The 25198-nt window shown below is 40.9% G+C and overlaps 1 protein-coding gene across 1 annotated transcript in view; it reads right to left on the bottom strand.

The window, feature by feature from the left end:
• Window positions 1-24942, bottom strand: part of LOC136871582 (uncharacterized) — a 723775-nt gene extending 698833 nt beyond the window's left edge. Inside the window, exon 1 of the mRNA XM_068227153.1 lies at window positions 24780-24942. Coding sequence (XP_068083254.1) covers window positions 24780-24898 — 119 coding nt within the window. The 5' untranslated portion in view covers window positions 24899-24942. The remainder of the gene's footprint in view (window positions 1-24779) is intronic.
• Between the last annotated feature and the right edge of the window lie 256 nt (window positions 24943-25198).

Here is a 25198-nt window from a genome sequence, read left to right as displayed (position 1 = left end):
CTGCTAAAATGAAATGCAATCCTTCACGTTTAGTGTTCTCTTTTGTTGGCTGGAATAGAATCCGTGGCCATGGGTCGGCCATTACCACTGATCTCCCGAGGACCGGGCGAGTTGGCCGTGCGGCTAGAGGCGTGCAGCTGTGAGCTCGCATCAGGGACATAGTGGGTTCGAATTCCACTGTCGGCAGCCCTGAAAATGGTTTTCCGTGGTTTGCCATTTTCTCACCAGGCAAATGCTGGGGCTGTACCTTAATTAAGGCCACGGCCGCTTCCTTCCCATTCCTTTCCTGTCCCATCTTTGCCATAAGACATCTCTGTCGGCGCGACGTAAAGCCAATAGCAAAAAAAAAAAAATCCCGAGGAAGCTAATAAACCAGTGAACGGTGAGTACGACAGCTGGTAATGCTGTGAAATTAAAAATGTTAATTTAATAATAATGGTTCATGGCATCTCTACAGTCTTGGTGGTGACCTAATGAAGATGAAATAAATGGCGAAGACGTGATAAAGACCCAGTCCCCAAGCCAGGGGAATTAACAGTATGAAAGTGTTGATTCTGAAAATTGAACCGGGGCTATCTGACCAAAGGCAAGCATTCTATCCATTTAGCCATTAAGCCCAACTTTAATTTGCTAACCTCTCCACTGATCAGGTGTTGAGTATTGAGAGTAGCAGAGGCCAGGGCAGTAGCTTGTGAAACAGCCTGGATAACACAGTAGGCTACTCCGTTGGCTATTGGTTGCTGCTCAAAACACTTGGTGTTCACTAAATCAACCATCGAAAAGGGGTAACCTTAGTCCACGTCTTGATCCCAGCATACGCCACTCCAAACATCAAGTTCTATGGGTCGTCCACATGGCCCTCAGGTCTAACAGACGCCTTCCAAAAGAAGTGGTGTATTCTCAAATGAACGATGGACAACGAAATCAGGGTGAACAGCAAAAGATATATCGAGATGTTCTAAAGTTAAACGTTAAGAAGTTCGAAAGTGATTTTAGCAACTGGGAGGATGTAGCGTCTGGCTGGTCGACGCACTGTCTGCAGGGGCGCTCAACATTTTGAACCACAGCGATGGAGGCACGAGTCCGACACAAGAGATCGTAGAAAAGAACGGAATGTTGGTAGATTTGATGTGTCTAGCTTTGCAGCAGACTTGTGGTTCTAGAATATGGTCTTTTGAGCGATCTAAAACCCCATAATACACTCAGAAAATACTCGTCAGCGACTGGATGCCTACGAGTCACTGAGCAATTAACCTGCTGCGGACAACACAGGCTAAAGAATAAGCACTTAACATGCATAATCAACCACTTCCAGAATCACCTCCCGGTTGGTTTCATTCGCAGGAAAAGATAGTAGTCTTCAGTGTATTTTAAAATTTTAATTTCAAACCTATATTTGACGAAATCGACTCTAATTACCGCTCTAACTCGAACTCATCGACGTCAATGGTGCAGTCGGTTAGCCGTTGTCTTTCCTATTTGTTTAACGTCGCACCGAGATAGACATGTCTTCTGGGACAGTCCTTATTCATATGCCACCGCCGCCTGAGGTCACCATCAGGAAGGGCATCGGGCCATAAAACATGCCATATAATGTCATCCCCTAGTTCGTGTCAGGAAACGGAACTAAAGGGTCGGCATGCATTATTATTATTATAGCATTATTAGCATTATTATTTTTATTATCGACTAGCAAATGTACCCGTGCTTCGCTACGGTATTCTGCATTGTATACGAATATTGAAGTAAATACTGTACATGCAGTAAATAAGATTGTTTTAAAATAGCATGTATCTTAGCGTTATCCGAGAAACAGCACGGAGAGGTCCCCATACGTTGTTTCCAATGTAAAGTGCTTGTTACGGATTTGTGATGATAACGACAGGCTCACTTGCCTACTGCCATTCACAATCGAGTTGGGAAGTTTACATTATAATTGCAGTCCCCATTGCCTACTGCGCGGTCACAATCGATTTGGGGAGTTTCCGTTACAATGGCAGCCCCTTTTCCTACTTCCAGAAATATTACAAATTGAGGTGTTTTTATTATAATGGCAGGAAACTTCCCTACAACCAGTCAAAATTGAGTTGTGCAGTTATCATTATAATGACAGGCCCCTTTTCCAACTGCCAGCCAGCTTACTGCCAGTCACACGAAGTTGGTGAGTTTCCATCAAAATAGCAGGCCAGTATGCCTAATGCCAGTCACATTTTAGATGGGTACATCTGTTTATAATTGTGGGAACGCTTGCCTACAGCTAAACACAATCGGGTAAGGGGAGTTTTGAACGAAACTGCATGCTCCCTTGCCTTCTGCAAGTCAAATCGAGAAGTGAATTATTCATTACAATGGTAGACCTGCCTTATTAGTGCCAGTTACACAGGAATTGGAGAAGGACCCCATTCCTACTGCCAGTCAAAGTCGGTGTGGGGAGTACTGATTACAATAGCAGACACACCCTTTCTCAATCGCTACAAAATCGACATCAGTGAATCTATATAGTTCGACATACGAAAGTATGTGCTTGTTTACAATATTGCAGACCTTCATTTACAGATTAACTGCTGCTAAACGGTACATCATATCGAGAAAGGATTGTACCATAAGACGCCGGATTTAGCGGCCTAAATTGCTGGTCTTATGATACCTCATCTATTCATGGGTCAGATTAAATTAGAAACGTGGAATAGGGTAAAATTTGTGTAATATTATCTCACATTGCATTGCTTTTCTGATAATTAAGTGACAGCTACATACATAGCATTTGGCTCACATATGGCTACTGGGTGGACCAATTTTCGTGTAGAGTTTGATGATTCTATCTTTCCTATAAGTGATGGAAGGTGTGAATTATGTATGTGAAAAGTCCAAATTTACTTAACATCGAGAAATAGAGAAAAATCGAAAGTAAAAGGGATAGAAATACGACAAAAAGTCGTAAGACCAAGGTTGTAGATCACTCCAAATTGAACGGGGATTGTGCCATCCGTTATGTGATAATACTTCCCGAAGGTCTGCACCATCATTAAAATTGCCTCCATATTTCGATATTCTTCGGGATAAAAAGGGAAAAATTTAAAGATCTTGGAAGTTTTCCGTCCGTTACAGGCTAAAACTTATAATTTTGCCAAATTTCAATATCCTTCTTCGACTGGCAGATTATGCCGCAATCTGGGTTTTCGGTGAGGAGTGTAAAAATTATGACTTTCAAGAAACTAAACCAAAAATATGCAGATGGTCATTACTACCCCTTAAACGTGTAACTGTACGAAAATTTCGCCAAAATAGTCAATGTACAGGCACACAGTCGTTACGATTTTATTTACATAGATAGATAACGAACCTGCTCCACGTACAACACCTTTTGGGCTATATCCGCTGGACTTAACCTGAAAAACGGACCGTTTATGATATCTCCCTTATTAATCCTCCTGTCGAAAAAATGCACATGAAAACAAGTTTTAGAGATGGAATTCCATCACGTTTGGTCGATTTCCAGTCAGGTTGGTCTTGTACTGTATATATTGTGTAAGAGTAAATCACCATTTCGGTTCCCTATAAACCGCCTGTCCATTCCGGGAACATGAAATGTTATTGACGATTAACACCTACCGTTGGACAGGTGGATGTTAACGTAAAGTTTGACTCAAATATCTTCAGTAGTTTTCAAGTTGTAAAAAATACGTTTTACACGCACCCGCTCTTGAGTTAAGTCCGGTGGGACTTGTACCGGAAAACGGTCCGTTAATGATATCTCCCTTATTAATCCTCGTATTGAAATGATGCACATGAGGAAAAAAGGCTTAGGAATTAATTTCCATTATGACAGGTAAATTTACATTAAGTTTGGTTGTGTATATTTTGTGGGAATGCAAAATCACGGTTTCGGTTTCGTATAATCCCCCAGTCAACTGAGGGATTTAGAAACAATATTTGCCCTAAAACCTACCAAAGGACAGGTGGATTCCAAATATCAAGTTTGGTGGAAATATATCCAGTAGTTTCCAAGTTGTAGACAAACAAACAAACAAACAAACAAACAAACAAACAAACAGACAGACACCAAAACTGAATATATGCAGATGGTCATTATTACACCTGAAAAGGATAACTGTACGGAAATTTCGCCAAAATTGTCAATGTACAGACACACTCTAGAAGTGCAGACCTTTATTTCGATAGTTACTGCTTTGAAACTGTACGACGTATCTACAAACGGACTTCACCATCAGACGCCCCTTTCAGTGCTCCTCATGGTTGGTCCTATGACATCTTCTCGTATCTCCTATATTTATGGGTTAGATTGAGTTAGAGCCATTGAATGGGGTGAAATTTTGTACAGTTTTCACATACTACTTTATATTTTTGATACTCATGTGACAGCTAGAATCATAAAATTTGGCTATAACATGGCCAATGGTCATGTCAATGTGCGTGCCGAATATCATGATTATACCTTTCCTATAAGTGTGGCAAATGATAACATATACGTGTAAAAGTACAAAATCAACTTGAAATCGAGAAATACAGCTGTATTTAACGTATTAGGGATAGAAATACGACGAAAGGTTATAGGACAAAAGTTGTAGATCTCTCCAAAATGAAACGCCATTTGCTTTTTGACTTGTAATACGACTTACTGATGAGCCACCAATTACTCCGAAAGGAATGTCTGCACCGTCGTTAAAATTGCATCCATATTTCGGAATTTTCCTGGGCCAAAAGTTATACATTTGCATAGCTTAGAATATTTCCTCAAAGAAAAGAGTGTCCAGCATTCGGGATTAGTACTCGCATACATACATGGCAACTAAGGAAGAAAATAATGCAGTTTAGTAAGATGAAATTAATAGAAAATGGATTATAACTGAGGACATCCGGATGACGACAAATATGTAAATACCAAGTAAATGTATTGGAAAATCAAACGCTCCTCAATAAATTATGCCGGTGTGAGTCAGGGATATAAGAAAGCGGTAATCGGAGAGAAATTTAGGCTCAGGGATTCTTAGGTAATCAGATAAGAAGATGAATATTTGTGTTATGACGTAAGCTATTCGAAGACGGTTATAACCTCCAATGATATTCCGCCAATATCCCGCGGAATGGCCGATTGACGACTCTCTTGCTTTCTACCCAAGGAACAACCACGAATTTAAAGGAATGATGAGGAAAATGGCAATACGTTACTTCCCTGCTGCCAGAGACGTTGCCATGATAACCCATATATTCGTTGTCGGTCTGTCGGTCACTCAATGCAGAGCATGGTATCGGCAGAAAATAGTAAATTTCTCCGTCATTTGAAGACTAATGTAAATTATAAACATAACGAAAGTTGTTTATAATGAAGAGACGTGTCACATACGGTCCACAGAGTTAAGAGAAAATCAATAGTATAAGAGAAAATGGAGGAAAACCGTTGCGGTTTTCCTATAAAACCCCCGTCTTTTCAAAGATTTTAAAATAATATGCATATCGAAACCTTCCCCGGGATGAGTATACTCTAAATATGAAGTTTGGTTGAGATCTATCCAGCCGTTTCGACGTGATGGTGGAACAGACAAACAGACAAACAAACAAACAGACACGAAAAGTAAAAACCACCGATTCGGTCTTGAGTTGACCTAAAACGGATAAATATTTGAAAATTTGGCAAAACAAAAGGAATTACAGACAGCGGACCCCCTACAACTTTATTTACAAGATATATTGGAAGAGTTTACTAAAACAGCTTTGGGAAGTTCGTCCGTCCGTCCGTTCTCCTGGACGATTGTTTTATTCTCTACGGAACTACTAGCCAGTGAATCATGAGCCATTGTTAGGTCTCTAAGTTCAGCCACAATCAAATCATTAAATGATCATTCCAAGCGAAGGCTTACCCTAACCCGCAATGCATTCTGTACTTAGTTGGTTGCTAAGCGACTAACACTTTCATATATGTGATTTTCATCGTTAGTAATGCCAATGGGTACAGCCATGTTTGATTACTACCTGTCAAGCCAGATAACTTAGTACACACTTCCACTTATCACGGAAGAACACTATTCCCTGCTAGATACTCTTTAATTCTCTAACCCTTCCGAACTTCCAGATATATTCAATAGATGGCAGAGGGTTCCTAATAACTTACATGCTGCTAAGAGAAAAAAACAACAAACAGAACCCATCATGACATACGCCTTAGACATTATCTGGAACACTTATCGAAGGATTTACCTAGCTACACTAGAATGAGTGAAGGCCGTGTATCTTAAAAGAGTTATCTGCCTGGCAAAAAACGCTCCTTCGAGACTAACCTACGAGCTCACAAGACAACCGTTCTATATAGGAGAACTGCAATTAAAAATACCACTGCCTTCTACGACACAATACCACGCTATACATCAAGAACTGCAGGATAAAGAAGCGAATATATGGATGGATTTTTACCAAACAGACGGCATGATGACGTCAGAATGGATGAATTCTGACTGCGAACTGCGGCTACCATAACGCGCTTCTTATTAAATGTTCATAAAACCATTCAACAGACCAGACATAACATTATGACTACGACAGGCAGATCAAGACGAGTTATCTGACCTGTTTATAACGAAGAGCACGGGTCCTCAAGTTATTATTATTATTATTATTATTATTATTATTATTATTATTATTATTATTATTATTATTGCCCTCCTAGAGGTATTCTAATTAACTAGTAACCGGGCACGCTCAGCTCACAGCGCTGTGGTGTCGCGAATATTCGCGACGTTGTCGTTGTTACCATAGCAAGAGTCCCCAGTGCTACATTCTTTCGACCATGGTATCAAAAATATTCCTCAATGTTTTTGAAATGAGGGTGGACATCGTTATAGTGATGATGATATCACTGCGCAATGAGTACAGTCATCGGGTTATGATTCACGTCTCAAGCCTGTGTACATGGAGATAGTTCGCTTATCAAGAGCTATAAATTCCTCGCGCCATTCAGTATTATTTCCTGCGGTGACTAGCGCTCTAATTCCTGTACACACATCCTGTTCATTGTCAAGAGAGCATGGAGTTAGGCAAACTTTACACAAAGCATTTTAAAGACGGAAATAGAATTAATAATGGCATTAATAATGGTATTCCTAATAATGTCAAACTAAGAAATGGCTGTGGGAGTAAGGAGAAATTGAAGGAACTTACTAGGAAAATGAATCTAGCAAAGAAGTCAGCTAAGGATAACATGATGGCAAGCATAATTGGCGGATATACAAATTTTAGTGAAAAATGGAAAGGTATGTATACGTACTTTAAGGCAGAAACAGGTTCCAAGAAGAGCATTCCAGGAATCATTAATGAACAAGGGGAGTGAGTATGCCAGCTTCTTCACAAGGCAGAAGAATTCAGCCAGCAGTATGTAAAGATTGTTGGTTACAAGATAGATAGAGGAGGTGACTAACACTAAAGAAGTATTCAAATTTACCTATGATAAAAATTACATTTACACTTTACAGTAAGATACAAAAGTTGAAAACTAGAAAAGGGGCTGGAATTGATAAGGTTTCGGGGGATATACTAAACACAATGGGTTGGGATATAGTACCATATCTGGGGCCTGTTCCACAAAAGTATGGTCTTGTACATTACAAGTAAATTCTCTAGTAACTTGTACAAATATCAGAGTTTCTGTTCCACAAAAGAATTGTCTACAGTTGTACTTTACTACTCCATACTTACAAATTACTAGTGAATTTTTATAGGCGTGTTCCACAAAAGTACTAGTACTTGTAACTTACTAGCGAATTGAGAAGAATTCTCTACCAGTGAAAGGACAATCTATATGTATAAAGTAAGAGTTTTGTCTGTACATTGCTCAGAATTTGAAAAGAATGGTATTTCTGTATCGGTCATGTCCACAGTAACAAGAAAATGCATTTTTTACTTTTCCGTAATGTCTGTCTGTCTGTCTGTCTGTCTGTCTGTATGTATGTACGCGCATCACGAGAAAACGGCTGAAGAGAATTAAATGAAAATCGGAATGTAAAGTCGGGTGATGAACTGCTACAATCTAGACTATAAATTATTTTAATCACACTGAGAGAAATGGTAGTTCCGTGAAGGCCTGAAATTTAATTCTCAAGTATTTATGTTATTAGTGGTCGTGTCTTAATGAAAGTTGCTAGACAAAGATGGGAAATAAGTCGCTACAATATAGGCTATACACGCTGAGAAAATGGTAGTTTAGGGGAAGGCCCAAAATTTAACTTTCAAATATTTATTTTATTAGTGGTCGTATCTTCACGAAAATTGGTATGCAAAGTTGGGGAATAGGTCGCTATAATCTAGGCTATCAGTAATGTTATTCGCACTGAGTGAAATGGTAGTTTATTGGAAGGCCTTAAATGTAATCCATATATAAAATACAAGTTTTGTCTGTGCATTGCTCAGAATTTGAAAAGAACGTTATTTCTGTATCGGTCATGTCCACAGTAACAAGAAAATGCATTTTTTACTTTTCCGTAATGTATGTATGTATGTATGTATGTATGTCTGTCTGTCTGTCTGTCTGTCTGTCTGTCTGTCTGTCTGTCTGCCTGCCTGTCTGTCTGTCTGTCTGTCTGTCTGTACATGCATCACGAGAAAACGGCTGAAGAGAATTTAATGAAAATCGGTATGTAATGTCGGGTAATAAACCACTACAAGCTCGGCTATAAATTATTTTATTCACGCTGAGTGAAATGGTAGTTTAGGGGAAGGCCTGAAATTTAATTCTCAAATAAGTTATTTATGTTATTAGTGGTCGTATCGATACTACATAACTAACATGACTTTAGTTATGTCGTAAATTAGTAGTAGTTATGTAAGAAGTTATTAAATTTCCAATCACTTATGTCTTATACATTGTTACCGTACCGCATATAATCAGAGATATTCATGAATTTGGATTTTTGTTACTTGTCCAAATCAGCGCCGAGTCACGAGAAAATGGGTAAACAGAATTTAGTGAAAATCGGTATCTAAAGACTGAGAATAAGGAACTACAATCTACGATATAAATAATTTTGTAAGACACCCTAATATCACAGAGTCGAAAGAAAACTAATGTGAAGGCCTGCAATATAGAAAGCTTATAAACTTTATCAACAATAACATTACATTGACCATTATTTGTTGTGATGTGCTTTTTGTCTTCTGTTTCCTCTTATCCCCGATAGATAGGATTACTGCAGCGTACCGAGGTTTTTTAAAATTTGCTTGACGTCGCACCGACACAGGTAGGTCTTATGGCGACGATGGAATTGGAAATGAATAGTGGTGTGAAGGAAGCGGCCTTGGCTTTAACGTACAGCCTGGTGTGACTGGTGTGTAAATGGGAAACCACGGAATACCATCTCTTTTTTTTTTTTGCTTAACTTCGCACCGACACAGATATGTCTTATGGCGACGATGGGATAGGAAAGGTCTAGGAAGTGGAAGGAAGCGGCCGTGGCTTTAATTAAGGTACAGTCCCGGCATTTGCCTGATGTGAAAATGGGAAAACACGGAAAACCATCGTCAGGGCTGCCGACAGAGAGGCTCCAACCCACTATCTCCCGAATACCGTCTTCAGGGTTGCTGGCAGTGGGGTTCGAATCCACTATCTCCCAGATGCAAGCTCACAGCTGCGCGCCCCTAACCACACGGCCAACGCGCCTGGTCGTACCGACTGTAACAGCCTGCCTGTATATTGGTGGGAAGTAGCTGGGGTGTAAGATAACTTTCTTCTTTAGCTTGCCATTCCTCTGGTTCATACATTTTCTGATATATCTGGTACGTAACACACTGGTTCATCATAGTATTCGAGCTATACAATCCCTACTCTGAGCCACTGATTGGAATGAGTAGTGTGCATATTTAACGGAATAATGACAAAGCAGTGTTCACGGCAGTCTGCGATCTGGTTATTCCAGCTCTGGAACTTTGGACTCTTAGATCGGCACCGTAGTACTGTTAGTTGAAAGTGAGAAAGTGTGCGGTTTTTTTTTCATTTGATCGAGTATTTTATATGATAACATTCCTTTCAATCACTAAATTCCTACTGACGTTTTTGTAATGACCTATGTTGAATTAAGTTAGGAAAACCACCAAGTCAGTCTTTCTGAGAATCCCGTAGCGAAGCACGGGTACAGCAGCTAGTAATATATAAATGTACTAGTGCTATTTAAATACGCTTATTTTGGATACATTTTGATAAATATGTGGTCTAGCAGTAGTGATAGTGATGGTGATGAAAATGAAAACTATCGTCTGTACAGGGAAAGAATAAACTTCCAGTTTAACACTGTATCTGAATACAATGAACGTTTTAGGTTAAGCACAATATAGTGGGAGAACGTTTGATAGATATTGGCCATAGCTTAAAATATCCTACGAACAGAAATAAATCTCTCTCTGCTAAACAACATTTACTAACAACATTACATTGGCTAGGAAATGGTGGTCAGTACCATGGTACTGCAGATATGCTTGGGATGGCAAAATCTTCGGTCTGTGGTAGCTGCAATAAATGATATAAAATTTCCTCAAATTGTTTGTTGGCCTGAAAATACTGAAAGAAACATATTCCAAGAAGGACATTCCTGGAATCATTAATGAGCAGAATATCTCTTACATACGTCCAACTTTTCCCCTCAAATGCTCCATGAGCTTTTCCCAAGTCAAATATTTCCATCCAACCATTTATTTTGTCTTGTTTTTTCAGACTCTCGCTGAATGCACCGAAACGAATATCTTTCCTACCTTCTATTTCCTTCAAAATGAATAACTTTGTTTCTCTTGACATCATTTTAACAATTCATGCAGAGTTTGCAATTTCGTAACAATTAAGTTTGGCGGCCGAATATCGTTATTAGCGGCATCTGATTCCTAATGACAGACCAAGGTATAAAAGGTATGTTAGACTGTCGTAGAACATACGCGAGGATCGCGGCAGAACAGAATGGGTGATAATAACGGAGTAATTTCCTATCATCAAAGAAATAAACTGAAAAATAACATCGTAGCATTAAAAAATTCACAGGAATATTAGTTCTTTCAATCTTTGCTGCATAAGTTACAGTAAAATACGATATTACGATAAATGAGGCAAGCATAACCTAATTCAACGAATGGAATACGAAGATAAACAGCTGATTCATACTATGACGTAGTATGTTTATTGATATGTCGTCACTTGTAAAACTTGTAACAATTCACTGGTAATATACAAGAGACTATCAATCTTTTGTGGAACAGAAATGTACAACTCCATACATTACAAGAACCCACACTAGTAACTTGTAATGTACAAGACCATACTTTTGTGGAATAGGCCCCTGAAGTACTGTACTTATTTGATTATTGTTTGGTTGAAGGAGCTATACCAAATGAATGGAGAGTTCCTATAGTAGCCACTGCGTATAAAGGAAAGGGTGATAGACATAAAGCTGAAAATTACAGGCCAGTCAGTTTGATATGCATTGCATGTAAGCTTTGGTAAAACATTCTTTCTGATTATATAAGACATGTTTGTGAAATTATTAACTGGTTCGGTAAATGGCAGTTCGGATTTAGGAAAGGTTATTTCACTGAAGCTCAATTTGTAGAATTCCAGCAAGATATAGCCGATATCCTTGATTTAGGTGGTGAAATGGACTGTATCGCGAATGACCTATCCAAAGCATTTGATAGGGTGGATCATGGGAGACTACTGGCAGAAAGGAGTGCAAATGGACTAGACAAAAGCGTGACTGAATGGGTGGCTATATTACTAGAAAACAGAACTCAGAGAATTAGAGTAGGCGAAGCTTTATCTGACGCTGTAATAATTAAGAGGGAAATTCCTCAGGGCAGTATTATTGGACCTTTATGTTTTCTTATATATATCAATTATATGAGTAAAGAAGTGTAATCAAAGATAAGGCATTTTGCAGATGATGTTATTCTGTATACAGTAGGGCTAATAAATGAGTCGGTGCGACGTAAAGCCCATAGCAAAAAAAAAAATAAATAAATAAATAAATAAATGAGTTACAAGATTGTGAGCAACTGCAAAATGACCTCGATAATGTTGTGAGATGGACAGCAGGCGGGGTTAAAAGTCAGGAAGTGAGTTTCAGCAATAGGAAAAGTCCTCTCATTTTTAATTACTGCATTGATGGGGTGAGAGTTCCTTTTGGGGAGTATTGTAAATACGTAGGTGTTAATATAAGGAAAGAACACCATTGGGATAATCACATAAGTACGATTGTAAATAACGAGTACAGAGCTCTGCACATGGTTATAAGGGTATTTAGGGGTTATAGTAACGATGTAAAGGAGAGGGCATGAATGTCTCTGGTAAGACCACAAATAGAGTATGGCTCCAGTGTATGGGACCCTCACTAAGATTACTTGATTCAAGAACTGGAAAAAATCCAAAGAAAAGCAGCTCGATTTGTTCTGGGTGATTTCCGACAAAAGAGTAGCGTTACAAAAATATTTCAAAGTTTGGGCTGGGAAGACCTGAGAGAAAGGAAACGAGCTGCTCGACTAAGTGGTATGTTCCGAGCTGTCAGTGGGGAGATGGCGTGGAATGACAGCAGTAGACGAATAAGTTTGAGTGGTGCCTTTAAATAGGAAAGATCACAATATGAAGATAAAGTTGGAATTCAAGAGGAAAAATTGGGGCAAATATTCATTTATAGGAAGAGGAGTTAGGGATTTGAATAACTTACCAAGGAAGTTGCTCAATAAATTTCCAATTTCTTTGCAATCATTTAAGAAAAGGCTAGGAAAACAACAGATAGGGAATCTGGCACCTGGGCAACTGCCCTAAATGCAGATCTGTAGTGATTGATTATTTGTTAATCGTCATTTATAAGAGTCCTTCTTAAGGCATGTTCTAAAGTTCCAAAGTACAATTCAGTAAGAAATATCGATTACCTCTGCAACCATTCGAGGGATTTTCCTGAAATTCGGCCCATATGTATTGAGTGTTTTGTTCGGTGTGAAAATATTTTTATACAGCCGAGTTAATAGTGACACTTAGATTCTAATATTCGTTTCGAAATGGCCTATTTTTACGCAGTTGTGCATACAAGTTATAATTTTATGCATTCCTCCTTAAAATTTGAAATACAGAATTTCATTTTCTTCCGTACGTTTCCTTGAACAACTACAGGGTCTTTCTTATAAATCCAAATCGAACGCACGGTGTTTGAACTCTGCGATACGGCAGTTGCGTCAGCCTAACTTTCGTCCCACGCGGCCGTCCTGCTCTAAGGATGTATACAATGATATATGAAATTTTACCTTACAAAAGCTGTTGGAAGTGTCGTGCTTCCTGGGTTATACAGGTATTTTATCTGGTAACCACATTCTGGCTGAGGCAAGAGAGTTCTGCCACTGTAATACACTGACTGACAGAGCAAATGCAACACCAAGAAGGAGTGGTCAGAACTTTATGCCAATTGCAGGGTAGACTGACGTCACTGAGGTATGCTCATGATGTGAAATGCGCCGCTGTGCTGCGCACGTAGCGAACGATAAATGGGGCACGGCGTTGGCGAATGGCCCACTTCGTACCGTGATTTCTCAGCCGACAGTCATTGTAGAACGTGTTGTCGTGTGCCACAGGACACGTGTATAGCTAAGAATGCCAGGCCGCCGTCAACGGAGGCATTTCCAGCAGACAGACGACTTTACGAGGGCTATGGTGATCGGGCTGAGAAGGGCAGGTTGGTCGCTTCGTCAAATCGCAGCCGATACCCATAGGGATGTGTCCACGGTGCAGCGCCTGTGGCGAAGATGGTTGGCGCAGGGACATGTGGCACGTGCGAGGGGTCCAGGCGCAGCCCGAGTGACGTCAGCACGCGAGGATCGGCGCATCCGCCGCCAAGCGGTGGCAGCCCCGCACGCCACGTCAACCGCCATTCTTCAGCATGTGCAAGACACCCTGGCTGTTCCAATATCGACCAGAACATTTCCCGTCGATTGGTTGAAGGAGGCCTGCACTCCCGGCGTCCGCTCAGAAGACTACCATTGACTCCACAGCATAGACGTGCACGCCTGGCATGGTGCCGGGCTAGAGCGACTTGGATGAGGGAATGGCGGAACGTCGTGTTCTCCGATGAGTCACGCTTCTGTTCTGTCTGTGATAGTCACCGCAGACGAGTGTGGCGTCGGCGTGGAGAAAGGTCAAATCCGGCAGTAACTGTGGAGCGCCCTACCGCTAGACAAAGCGGCATCATGGTTTGGGGCGCTATTGCGTATGATTCCACGTCACCTCTAGTGCGTATTCAAGGCACGTTAAATGCCCACCGCTACGTGCAGCATGTGCTGCGGCCGGTGGCACTCCCGTACCTTCAGGGGCTGCCCAATGCTCTGTTTCAGCAGGATAATCCCCGCCCACACACTGCTCGCATCTCCCAACAGGCTCTACGAGGTGTACAGATGCTTCCGTGGCCAGCGTACTCTCCGGATCTCTCACCAATCGAACACGTGTGGGATCTCATTGGACGCCGTTTGCAAACTCTGCCCCAGCCTCGTACGGACGACCAACTGTGGCAAATGGTTGACAGAGAATGGAGAACCATCCCTCAGGACACCATCCGCACTCTTATTGACTCTGTACCTCGACGTGTTTCTGCGTGCATCGCCGCTCGCGGTGGTCCTACATCCTACTGAGTCGATGCCGTGCGCATTGTGTAACCTGCATATCGATTTGAAATAAACATCAATTATTCGTCCGTGCCGTCTCTGTTTTTTTCCCAACTTTCATCCCTTTCGAACCACTCCTTCTTGGTGTTGCATTTGCTCTGTCAGTCAGTGTATTTTCTTTCAGTTCTTCCAATGTTTGAGGATTTGTTCGATACACTTTTTCTTTCAGTTTACCCTATAAGTAAACATCACACCTGTTAGATGTGGAGAACGAGGGGAAATAGACCAGCACTGATCACTCCGTCCGCAAACACTTCCGAGATTTCAAAAAGGGAATCTTCTGCTGTATGAGCAGGGGTTGAAACCACGCAAGCGATTTTTCTTCCTCCGTTAACTGATGGAAGAATGGCGTCAAAATGTCATTTTGGTACCTCTCTGCATTTACTGTCGTTTCGAAAAAAAGTAGGCTCTGTGGTTCGTCTTGCACTAACAGGACATCAAACACCACACAATGAGGGACTTCATAAACACCAGTAGCGAGAGGTATGAGTAAGACTGTTCACACGACCATTGAGACTGGCGACTGATGCTTGCCAGGTCGAACTCGTATAGGCTGCTTGCACGCCCATACAGCAGCTGCCGTAGCCCAGAGTACAGACACCCTGTACATGGTCTTCAGTGGCATGAAGGTAGAGGGCACAGCTTCCACAGAAATGTTCTACACGTAATTTTCAATTCGCTCATTTTTCAACAGCATCTTGATACTTTTCTCCTGACACAAGGTTTAGTTTGAACGAGAGGAGTGTACAGTATATTGGAGGATTGACAGAAGGCAGAAGCATTTAGTCAGCAGTAGTCAGAGATAGTTGGACTGAAGGATAATGTCCAGGTAGAGGAGATGACTAACAATAGCAAAGTACTAAAATTTACCTACGAAATACAGATATTTAAAACAAGATATAGAAGCTGAAAGCTAAGAAAAGCAGCTCGAATTGAAAATATTTCTGGGGATATACCAAAGGGAACAGGTTGAGTTAACGTACCATACCAGAAGTAGATGATTACTGTTTGCAAGAAGGAGCTATGCCAGATGAATGGAGCATTACTATAGTAGCCCCAGTGTACAAAGGTAAAGCATAATGGCAGATAATTACAGGGACTCGTCATGTGTGCATGACAGCCCTGAAGAAGGTTTCTTTCTGCTGGTTTAAAAAATTGGTCATGTATTTAGATAATCCTAACTACACTGCACGAATGTTTAGCGGGACGGGACTGGACTATTACGACAGACGTCTCCATTGACATCCGGATGTTTGGGAAATGCCGATGTCAGTTGAAAGGCACGAGTGTGTGCGTGTGGATTGTAGGGTTTTCAAGTCATGGCCATCCGTGCGGACCAAAGCAGGCAACGGGGAAAGCGGAAGTCGTCGAATAAAGCCTACCTTGCTTATGGAAGGCTCATTGCGGAGATAAGTTGCCGGATTGCAAGAGGTTGCTCAGAATACGACTTGGTATCTGTGGAAATGTTTTCAGGAGACTGGAAGTGATGCCAAGAGCTCTGGCACAGGCCACTACACGATATGAACGTCCAGGTAGGATCGTTCTATGTTCACTTTATACATTTCGACAGAAAGCATCATCGATCGTGATTTACAAGGTAAGAAACAGAATAATTCACTCCAATTCACTATGTAGGCCTATAACTAACGCGAACATTCATCCATATAACACCAGAGGTACTGATAGCATCAAGCACATAAAATTGAATTGAAGAAATTTTTATTAAACTTCAATAATCATGATATTAAGGAAAATTAGCCTCGGGTGCGTTCATTGACTTATAAAGGCATTTTATAATGTGCATAATACTTGATAAATTAACTAAATCCAGCTGGAGTTAGTGGTTTCGCATTGAACTAGTTCATCGATTACCTTAATGAAAGAGAACAATTTGAATCGTTTAACAATGTAAACAGTATTATCTTATCAGTTACAAAAGGATGTGATAGTACATGTATCACACCCCCGAATTATATGTAGAAGTTAGAGATATTATTGTCAGTATTCGATTTATTATTATTATTATTATTATTATTATTATTATTATTTCATTTATATATTTTGCCATTTATATTGGTAAGCTGGAAGATGTCCACATATGTAGGTATGAGTAATTTGTTTTGCACGAGTGGGAAAACATTGCTTTAATATCTCTGGTAATTTGAATGAGTCATATGGCTACCCCAGTGTCTGTTGATGTACTTGTGTCAGGAAATTCCATTAGTCATGTATATATCCCAGCCTGATGAGATGAGCTTGTTGTTGTACCAGGGAAATTTGATGATTCATGTAAAACTCCCGAGTGTTTGTTTATAACTTGGGAGGAAGAAGTAGTTCAGGGCTTGGTCTTGAGAAGAGGTTCACTCATGACTGTCTGGCAAGCACCAATCCAGACGTATCATCTGAGAGGAGGGGGATGTTGATGTCTATAAAGGTTGATCATACGGCGGCAACCAGAAACATTGTAAGGGACATTGTAAGAGGGAGATTGTAAGGAAACATTGTAAGGGTGATTATGAAGGTGATTGTAAAGGAACGAGAAGGAAGATAACTACAACTACAACTGACGCACTGTACGGGAAGGAAGTGGTGCTGATACACGGTACTGGAGTGACACGGCAGCAATGGACTGGACTTCAAACGTTCGTGGAGCGTAGTCTTGTTATGTTCGTGGAAAGTGACTGATTGTGGAGAGTGCTTGCGCATTAAGTATTGTAGCACTTGTGGCGGCCTAACATTATATGTTGGTGAAAGCTATCTCAGACTTTCCATAAATTTATGTTGAGGATCGACAGACGTGTGTATATATCTTGACAACAAGTGTTAAAATATGTGAACACAGCAGTACAAGGTACAGTATCCGTGTGATGTGATAACTGCCGATCATGAGAATCAGTAAGTCGAATTGATATAGAGACAGTGAAGGGTATTTATCTTCATACATGTACATTGTTCATCGGACCATCTACAAATGGTAGCTTAGTTCTCGCTTTCGTTTTCCCACGATTTTCATTATTATTGTTGTTGTTGTAAATATGGAGTCTTCCAGCAATATTTTATGTGTGTATTATATGTATAATGTTGTATGTTGATGAGGTGCTTGTTGTAACCAAGGTTGAAGTTTACAGAACACAACTTTTATTGCTTCACTTTATGATATTTACATAAATAACAGAAATTTATCTTGAAGCAAAAAGGAATATTGAATCTTGAGAAAAGTCTGTCTTTATACAATATGTACAGGTTTGCAGTCTTTATATACACTTCTATCTTGAAAAGATAGTCTTTGTGAATTGACACGTTGATAGTCGAGAACTATCTGGCACACTAACATAAATGTCTTTGAGAGTCCTTGTTTGTTGAAGTGCCTGAATTCCTAAAAAGCAAGTTCAATTGATTGAAGAAATTCCACCTAGCGAAACTAAGGGAGCTTGCGTAAGATAGGGAATGAAAATGGCTTGTAAAAGAATTACGGAACATAGGCAGCGGAAACAGGTAAGGGAGCGGTGACCAGAGGTGAAACCTCGTACTGCCAGAAATTCAGTCCACCTGGTCGAAGCACATTTTCAAGAGGAGTAGCCTCCGTGCTCGACGTAGGGTGTATTCTGGAGCTGGACACCGGGGCGAGTGGGCAAGTGAGCAGACAGGGAGCTCCTATTTATAGTACACTCGATGGTCAGGCACGCGCACTGAGGGCTGCGCGTCGAAGCTAGCAGAATGATACACAGGCGCGCGTGCAGCTGGCTGACGGAGCGAGAAGGGAGTGCCGGACATACAACAGTGCTCATGCACGGGATTTGTTCAGAATATAGTTAGCTATTTTAGAATCAGTGTTATCGATGAACCTAGGTGCAGTTCCTACCTAATTAGTCGTTTTCAGGAGGTTAGGTAAGGCCTGTAGCAGATGTACCAGTACGCAGCATTATGTACACGCCCTAGGATATAAAGTTTATCATGCTCTTATCTAAATTCGAGGGATCCATTCTGGTGAACTCTGGCGCCCATACTACGGACATTTCGGTTAATTATGCTTATTAATTTTATTAAGTTTTTGAGTAATTTTATTTATATATTTTTATTCATGATTTTATTTATTATTATCATCAAAAAAGTTACAAGGAGAACCTCAGAGCTCGGTTCTTGGACCTATTCTGTTTCTATCTCTGTAACCGCAAAAGGAAGCTCGTTCGTTTTACAAATGTACTCGCCTCCACTGATCAGTACCAAAATTTATACAAGGGTACACGAGGCACTCGGACAGATCGAACATGTAGCTATATTGTCAAATTCGAATTTAAACTCCAGTTTTATGGGGGCATAAAACCAAGATCATGGTAGCGAAGAAGCAGGTTAGACGACTTCTGTCCTCGTAAATTGGTATGAATGCTTCTAGTCAGCTTTTCAATACAAATGACCACCTTACTCCCAAGTCAAAAAGTTTTTAAAGGGAGCTAAAAATCTGAGGCAGAAAGGATATAAGTACGTATGGACAAGGCAAAGTTTACGTTCGGAAAGATGAGGTCTCCTCTATTATTCCCATTAAGGTAATCTTTGGCATCACTAAATTAGGATAATTGTATTTAAAATGGAGTCTGTCACATCAGAAGTTCAGTAAATAGTTTAGCGAAACTTGAAGACAAAGGGAATAAATAATATTAGGATATTGTACATCAATTTTCGGAGTATAAGTAAGAAATGGAATGAATTCGCTACTCTCGCTGTTCAAGCAGGCATGCTGGACGTTATTGTCGCTGTTCAAACCTGGCCACAGTTTAATGAGGAGAAATTATTACAATCTGACATTACCAGAGTTAGTCTTTACAAACAGCTGAAATTCCTTCTAACATATTGATGGTAGAAATATACGGTCTTGCAAGAACTACGTGCATTGTAGGATGTTATAACCCAAGTGTTAAGTACGTTGAAGCATTTCTTCTGTAACGTGAGGAAATACCGTACAATCATGGCGTAAAATGGTGTGTCACTGTAAGAGATACTAATATTGACAAATTGGTAGCAGTGGCGTGCTCTGAACCCATTTAAAGAACTTTGTATTAACATTTTGTAATTATTCCTTTGAACGCTTTTTATAATGTTTAAAAAATGGCGAACATTTAAGCCAAGCCGAGTACAGCTGTCTCGACAATCCTCTCGCACAACCGCAGTTCAGCTTCTCCAGCGAGCTGGGTTTCCTTGCCGGCGCGATAGAGAGCTACTCCCAGCGAAATTTAAGGTCGTTTGGGTGACGCATGCACTCGAAGCTTCCTCGAGGCGAAGCTGTGCCCCTCCCCCGACAGCAATTTACGGTGACAGGCCAGCTAGCTTAGCTAAGGGGTGTTAGTTTTAATACTTGACACTCGAAGTCTTCAGCGCCACACACTAGAGACTGCAAGAAAAATATCAACATCTTAACAGTATAGCCACTTGCACATCGTCTTGCTAATTAAAATAGAGCCAGTATATGCAACAATTGTAATATAGAAGAATATATTTTGGTCTTGGGTTTCGCCATGTGTACAGTTTTTCGAGCAATTCGTTGATGGCACGTGTAGTGTATGTGTTCCGATAGTGGCAGAAAAACATTTAGGTTGCCCAGCATGAACACAGATTGTCTGTGATGGTGGTATATAGTGAATTTTTGTAGTGTTCTTCTTGGATTATAGGTGAAGGTTTCGCGAGTTCTGTGGCATTCTTCATGAATATAACGTGTGTTATATGTCGTAACAAATATTTTCCCTCGTTTGTCGTTGATGCACTTAACTTCAACGACGATAAAATACCAGTTAAATCTTGCTGATTAGTTTAGACCAGGCGTTTTAAGTAAAAACAAATAGTTAGTCCCAGTGTATGTTGTGTGAACCTGTAAGTACATTGTTTAAAATCTGCTATAGATTAAGTTATGATGGTGTCGTTACTGCTGTCGATATCAATTTGGAAGTATGTGCGAGCGGGTGGTTGAAAATATTCTTGAAAGATCTTTCTCAGGCAGACCTTTGCACGAAAGATGCAGCCTTGTAAAATGGTAATGTGACTTTAGAGAGTGTAGTGGGGCTACGATTGTTTATATATTTTTTAAAAACTTTATTTTGCAGCTGGGATGACGAATATGTTCACCGCACCGCACACCACTGATTGGTAGTAAGTCGGAAGTTCGGCTCACCGAGTGTTCATGTAACAGTACTTTAGGATTACTGAGAGCACATACCGAGCGGTTAGAGTCGCGCAGATGTAAAGCTGCATTGTTTGAAAGGGAAGTACAACGAGGGAAGCATCCTCTATACAACAGTGATCACAGTGAAAAAAGGAAGGGACCCGAGACACTCGATAAATGAATGTATCGGCCAAAGAAAGACTAGGTCTACGAAGGACGTGCAAATGAAAGACTCCCTAACTCTCAAATGCTCTAATAGCGTCGGGGTCGGAAAAGAACAAGAGCTCGGATAAAATAGACGAAAGTGAGGATCCTGGCACAAGCAAATTGAATGCAGCACGCAACAACCGAAGGAATAAAAGTCCTATAATTATTGTTATCAAACCCAGTATCTTCTGAGTTATGGTCCAGTAGCACTACCATCAATGATCATGATGTTCCAATAATTTACGTATGCAACAAAAGACGGAAATTCTTTCCTACCTAAACATTGATCGTACAAATGTTGTACATAAATGATGGCCACCGGCCCGTTCCCATCGTAGCGTTAGGCGACACCTAACACGTGCCAATACATTGGCCCACCCGTTCACCTGAACTTAATCCTTTAGATTCTTTGCTGTGGTGAAATGTAATGATATGGATGCACTACGAGTACGTGTTCAGTCAGCCAGGGGTGGTCCAACGAATGCGTGATTCCATGCGACGTAGAGTGGAAAGCTGATTTGCAATGGATGTTGGAGATATCGAGCTCATGTTGTTAAGAGTTGATCAAAGACATGGTGATCATTAATAGTAGTAGTACCTCACCATAACTCTGAAGATATCGGGTTTGCAACCATTGTTTATTGGGCCTCTTTTCCTTCGTTTGTTGCGTGCTGCCTCCTGTGTAAATATTGTAACCTTTTTCAAGGACACTCTGTGTAATACCTGTATATAATAATGCAAGTTGTAGGAAATGCAGTTTCCAATATTTGATGCCCCAAACGTTTTTTACCGTATCAGCTGTGATAACGAAGATATAGATTATTGCTGCTAAGTCTACCAACATGAACATCCCTGACATTCAATAATCCGCCAGTGACGGGTCGTGCAGCTAGTAAGTAATAAGAGGAAGTTTTGACCCTCGCCCACCAGAAAAATGAGGGTATCGAGAAAGAAAGCTGAAGTACTGTACTGCGAAAGGCGAGAAACTGAAAAGAAAAAAAAAATGGTCCCGTATAGGTTAATTCGCTGTCAACTCAAGATTGTAAGGCTCTGGAGAGCAAACTTATAAAGCCACTTGCCGTCCCCCAAAACCTGTGAGGCCTCCTCGAAAATATCTTAATGCATATAAATGTGCAGTGCTCAGCCCGAAGGCTGGTTGGATCCTCAACAGCTCCTCCATCAGATGCCATAGATGACCTAGGTATCATTGAAGAGGCGTACTAGGGAAATGAGGAGTGGTGCAGTTTCCCGTTGCTTCCCTCACTTATCCAAGAGTTGCCATTACATATCAGTCTGCGTGCACCATCGCAGCATTCACAGCAGGGACTGGCATTACTAGCATCACTCATACCTCAGTCACTTTCATGTTGTCAAAAGACTGAGACAGATCAGTGAAAGTAACAAAATTGCTCTAGGCTATACCAGAAGACACAGTGGACTGTAAACACTAGGTCTTAATATATCCGGAAAGACGAGGGAAGGTCATTTACAGAGACAGTGCGCGGAACTCGCATGACGTAATTCAAGGAAGGAGACTTGGCTACCAACTGCCACGGAACGCGCTGTTTTCCTCTGCGTACAAACACATGTGTTGCGAAGTTGAACTGTTCACGGAGGAGTATCACAAATTGACCTCAATGGCAAGTTGTTTGGAATTGTTTCCACGCTGCCCAGTTACTCATGATATGGACCAATAAGTCGCAGTAACAATTGTTGGTTTGTTGATAAGCTATACTGTACTGTAAATGCTTCAAGAGGCCGGATTTAAGAGAATCTTATGCCAGTCACAGAATGAGTAAAAGATTACGAACTTACACTTCCTACACGTTAAATATGACTAAGATGCTTGATATCTGAATCAGATAATTCCTATCTTTTTATGGGTAGAAACTGTACGATAACATGTGTAACTGTATGGGCTAAGCAAAGCAAAGTCTTCTCCGTACAGGCCATGAAAGCCCTGGGAGTGGTGGAAAATAAAGGCTTCCACTATCCGTAACCTCGGCACTTGATGGGGTAGAGTGGTTAGCTCTACGCCCGAACTGTATGGGCTACGGAGTGTATTAATAATTAGCTTAATAATACAATATGAGTTCGGAGCTTAAAATGGCGTATAGATCTTTCGGACTCATTTATGAACCCCATTTTTCAGGACATAATTTCGGCTCTGCAACTTCTCTTGTGACAAGTGGCCCTTTAAGGACTTATTACTATTATTATTATTATTATTATTATTATTATTATTATTATTATCCCTTCTTGGTTCAGGTGGTTAGATGTTAAAATTTCCCCGCCGCATTCCGAGTTCACATCGCGAAGCCTCCATACTAAATTCGTAACAGTCAGTTCCAAGCCACGAAGATTTTCTCCGAGATCTTCAGTTTTCCTTGACAATTTCATTCTAGAAATACTTTATAATTATAATAATCATCCATGCACTCAACATCTGAGCCCATACGATTATTATACCTTGGCTGTAGTTAGAGCTTCACCACTTTTTTGTCATTTGACTGAAATCAAGCTTAAGTATATATTTTATGAATAAAAATTCCTCTTCTGCGTTGAACTTTGTCTTGACTTTATGTAGGGCTTATTTGACGAACAGTCTGCCAACGTTTCGAATTATTACAGTTTTCATTGCCAATGCAACTGAAATTTCCCTACTAATCGCGAATAATCAGTCAATCCAGATAGAGTGTTGAGTTTAACAGAAGTGCAAGCTTCAACACGGATTGTTTTGATTGTTATATACGATTGGCGGTGTTAGGTTTTGCCATGGTATCATTAATCAGTAAGGTAGCAATGTCATCTTTGCTTTGTTAATGGAATAATAGAGATTTCTGCTCTCAACATGGTAGTCCTTAATTAGGCGAGTTTAGCGCTCTAATTACATTTAAATCATGAAAGTACTTTGAATGTGAATAAGCGTATTTTTCAAACGTGTGCATCAGCAGCGACCCATCTTACCCTTACTCTTATCATTTGACCAGGACAGGAATGTAGCGCCGAGGATAGGAATTGTGCCTGTCGCACTCCTCTGGGGCAATGATTAATGACTGACAGGTGAAATGATACTGAAGAGTGTCGCTGGAATGAAAGATGGCAACGAATACCGAAGTACCCGGAGAAAATCCTGTCCCGCCTCCGCTTTGCCCACGACAAATCTCACATGGAGTGACCGGAATTTGAACCACGGATGCTTCCACTTACTTACACCAGGCTCCTCACTTTCATCTATCCTGTCCGACCTCCCTTGGTCAACTCTTCTTCTTTTCCGACTCCGGCGGTATTAGAGCATTCGAGGCCTAGGGAGTCTTTCATTTTCACGCCCTTCGTGGCCCTTGTCTTCCTTTGACTGATACCTTCATTTTTCGAAATGTCGGACCCCTTCCGTTTTTTCTCTCTGATTAGTGTTATATAGAGGATGGTTGCCTAGTTGTACTTCCTCTTAAAACAATAATCACCACCACCACCACTTTGAACCACGGAACCAGCTGTGAGAGGTCGGACGTTGCCGCCTGAGCCACGGAGGCTCTCAGCTTGTAGCTTTACGCGATTGTTAATAACTTGATCAAAGTTTAACGTGGAATCCAAACCAAGGGTCATAACATTTCATTTTATAAATCCCACATGCATTGGCCGGGATTCCAGCCACGGTTACCAACCTTCTCCCGCCATACACATTTATTTCCGTACTAGCATGCATTCTCCACCACACTTAGATAATACCAACCTTGTAGTGTCATTGTCATTTTCCGTGACGGAAGCCTCCTCCGTGGTCTGTACGGGAATGTAAGTGGTCTCGGCTCCTTCATCGTTTTCTTGTTTCGGTTTTGATGCGCAACACCCCATGGTGAAGACAAGCGAAGCACTCCTCACATAAACACACTAGCACATAAGCCAACTGCTGCTCGCAACAGCGTCAAACGAACTGCCTGTTAAACAGCGGACTCCTTGTTATGACTCACTACAGACCGACAGGGAATTGGTCATTGATAGCGGGTAGCGGCACTTCCGTGATGCGAACTGCTGTCGGCAGTTTCCGGTCTTTCAGGTGGAATAAACAGCATTCCTCTGATAAAAGAGCTTAAACACATCGCACTCTCAGCAAATCTAGAAGCTGTATGCAGTGGTTTCTCCAACTCCACTGTA

The sequence above is a fragment of the Anabrus simplex genome, chromosome 4 (assembly GCF_040414725.1).
Source record: "Anabrus simplex isolate iqAnaSimp1 chromosome 4, ASM4041472v1, whole genome shotgun sequence".
NCBI classification, from domain to species: Eukaryota; Metazoa; Arthropoda; class Insecta; order Orthoptera; family Tettigoniidae; genus Anabrus; species Anabrus simplex.
This window is presented reverse-complemented; position numbering and strand designations above follow the sequence as displayed.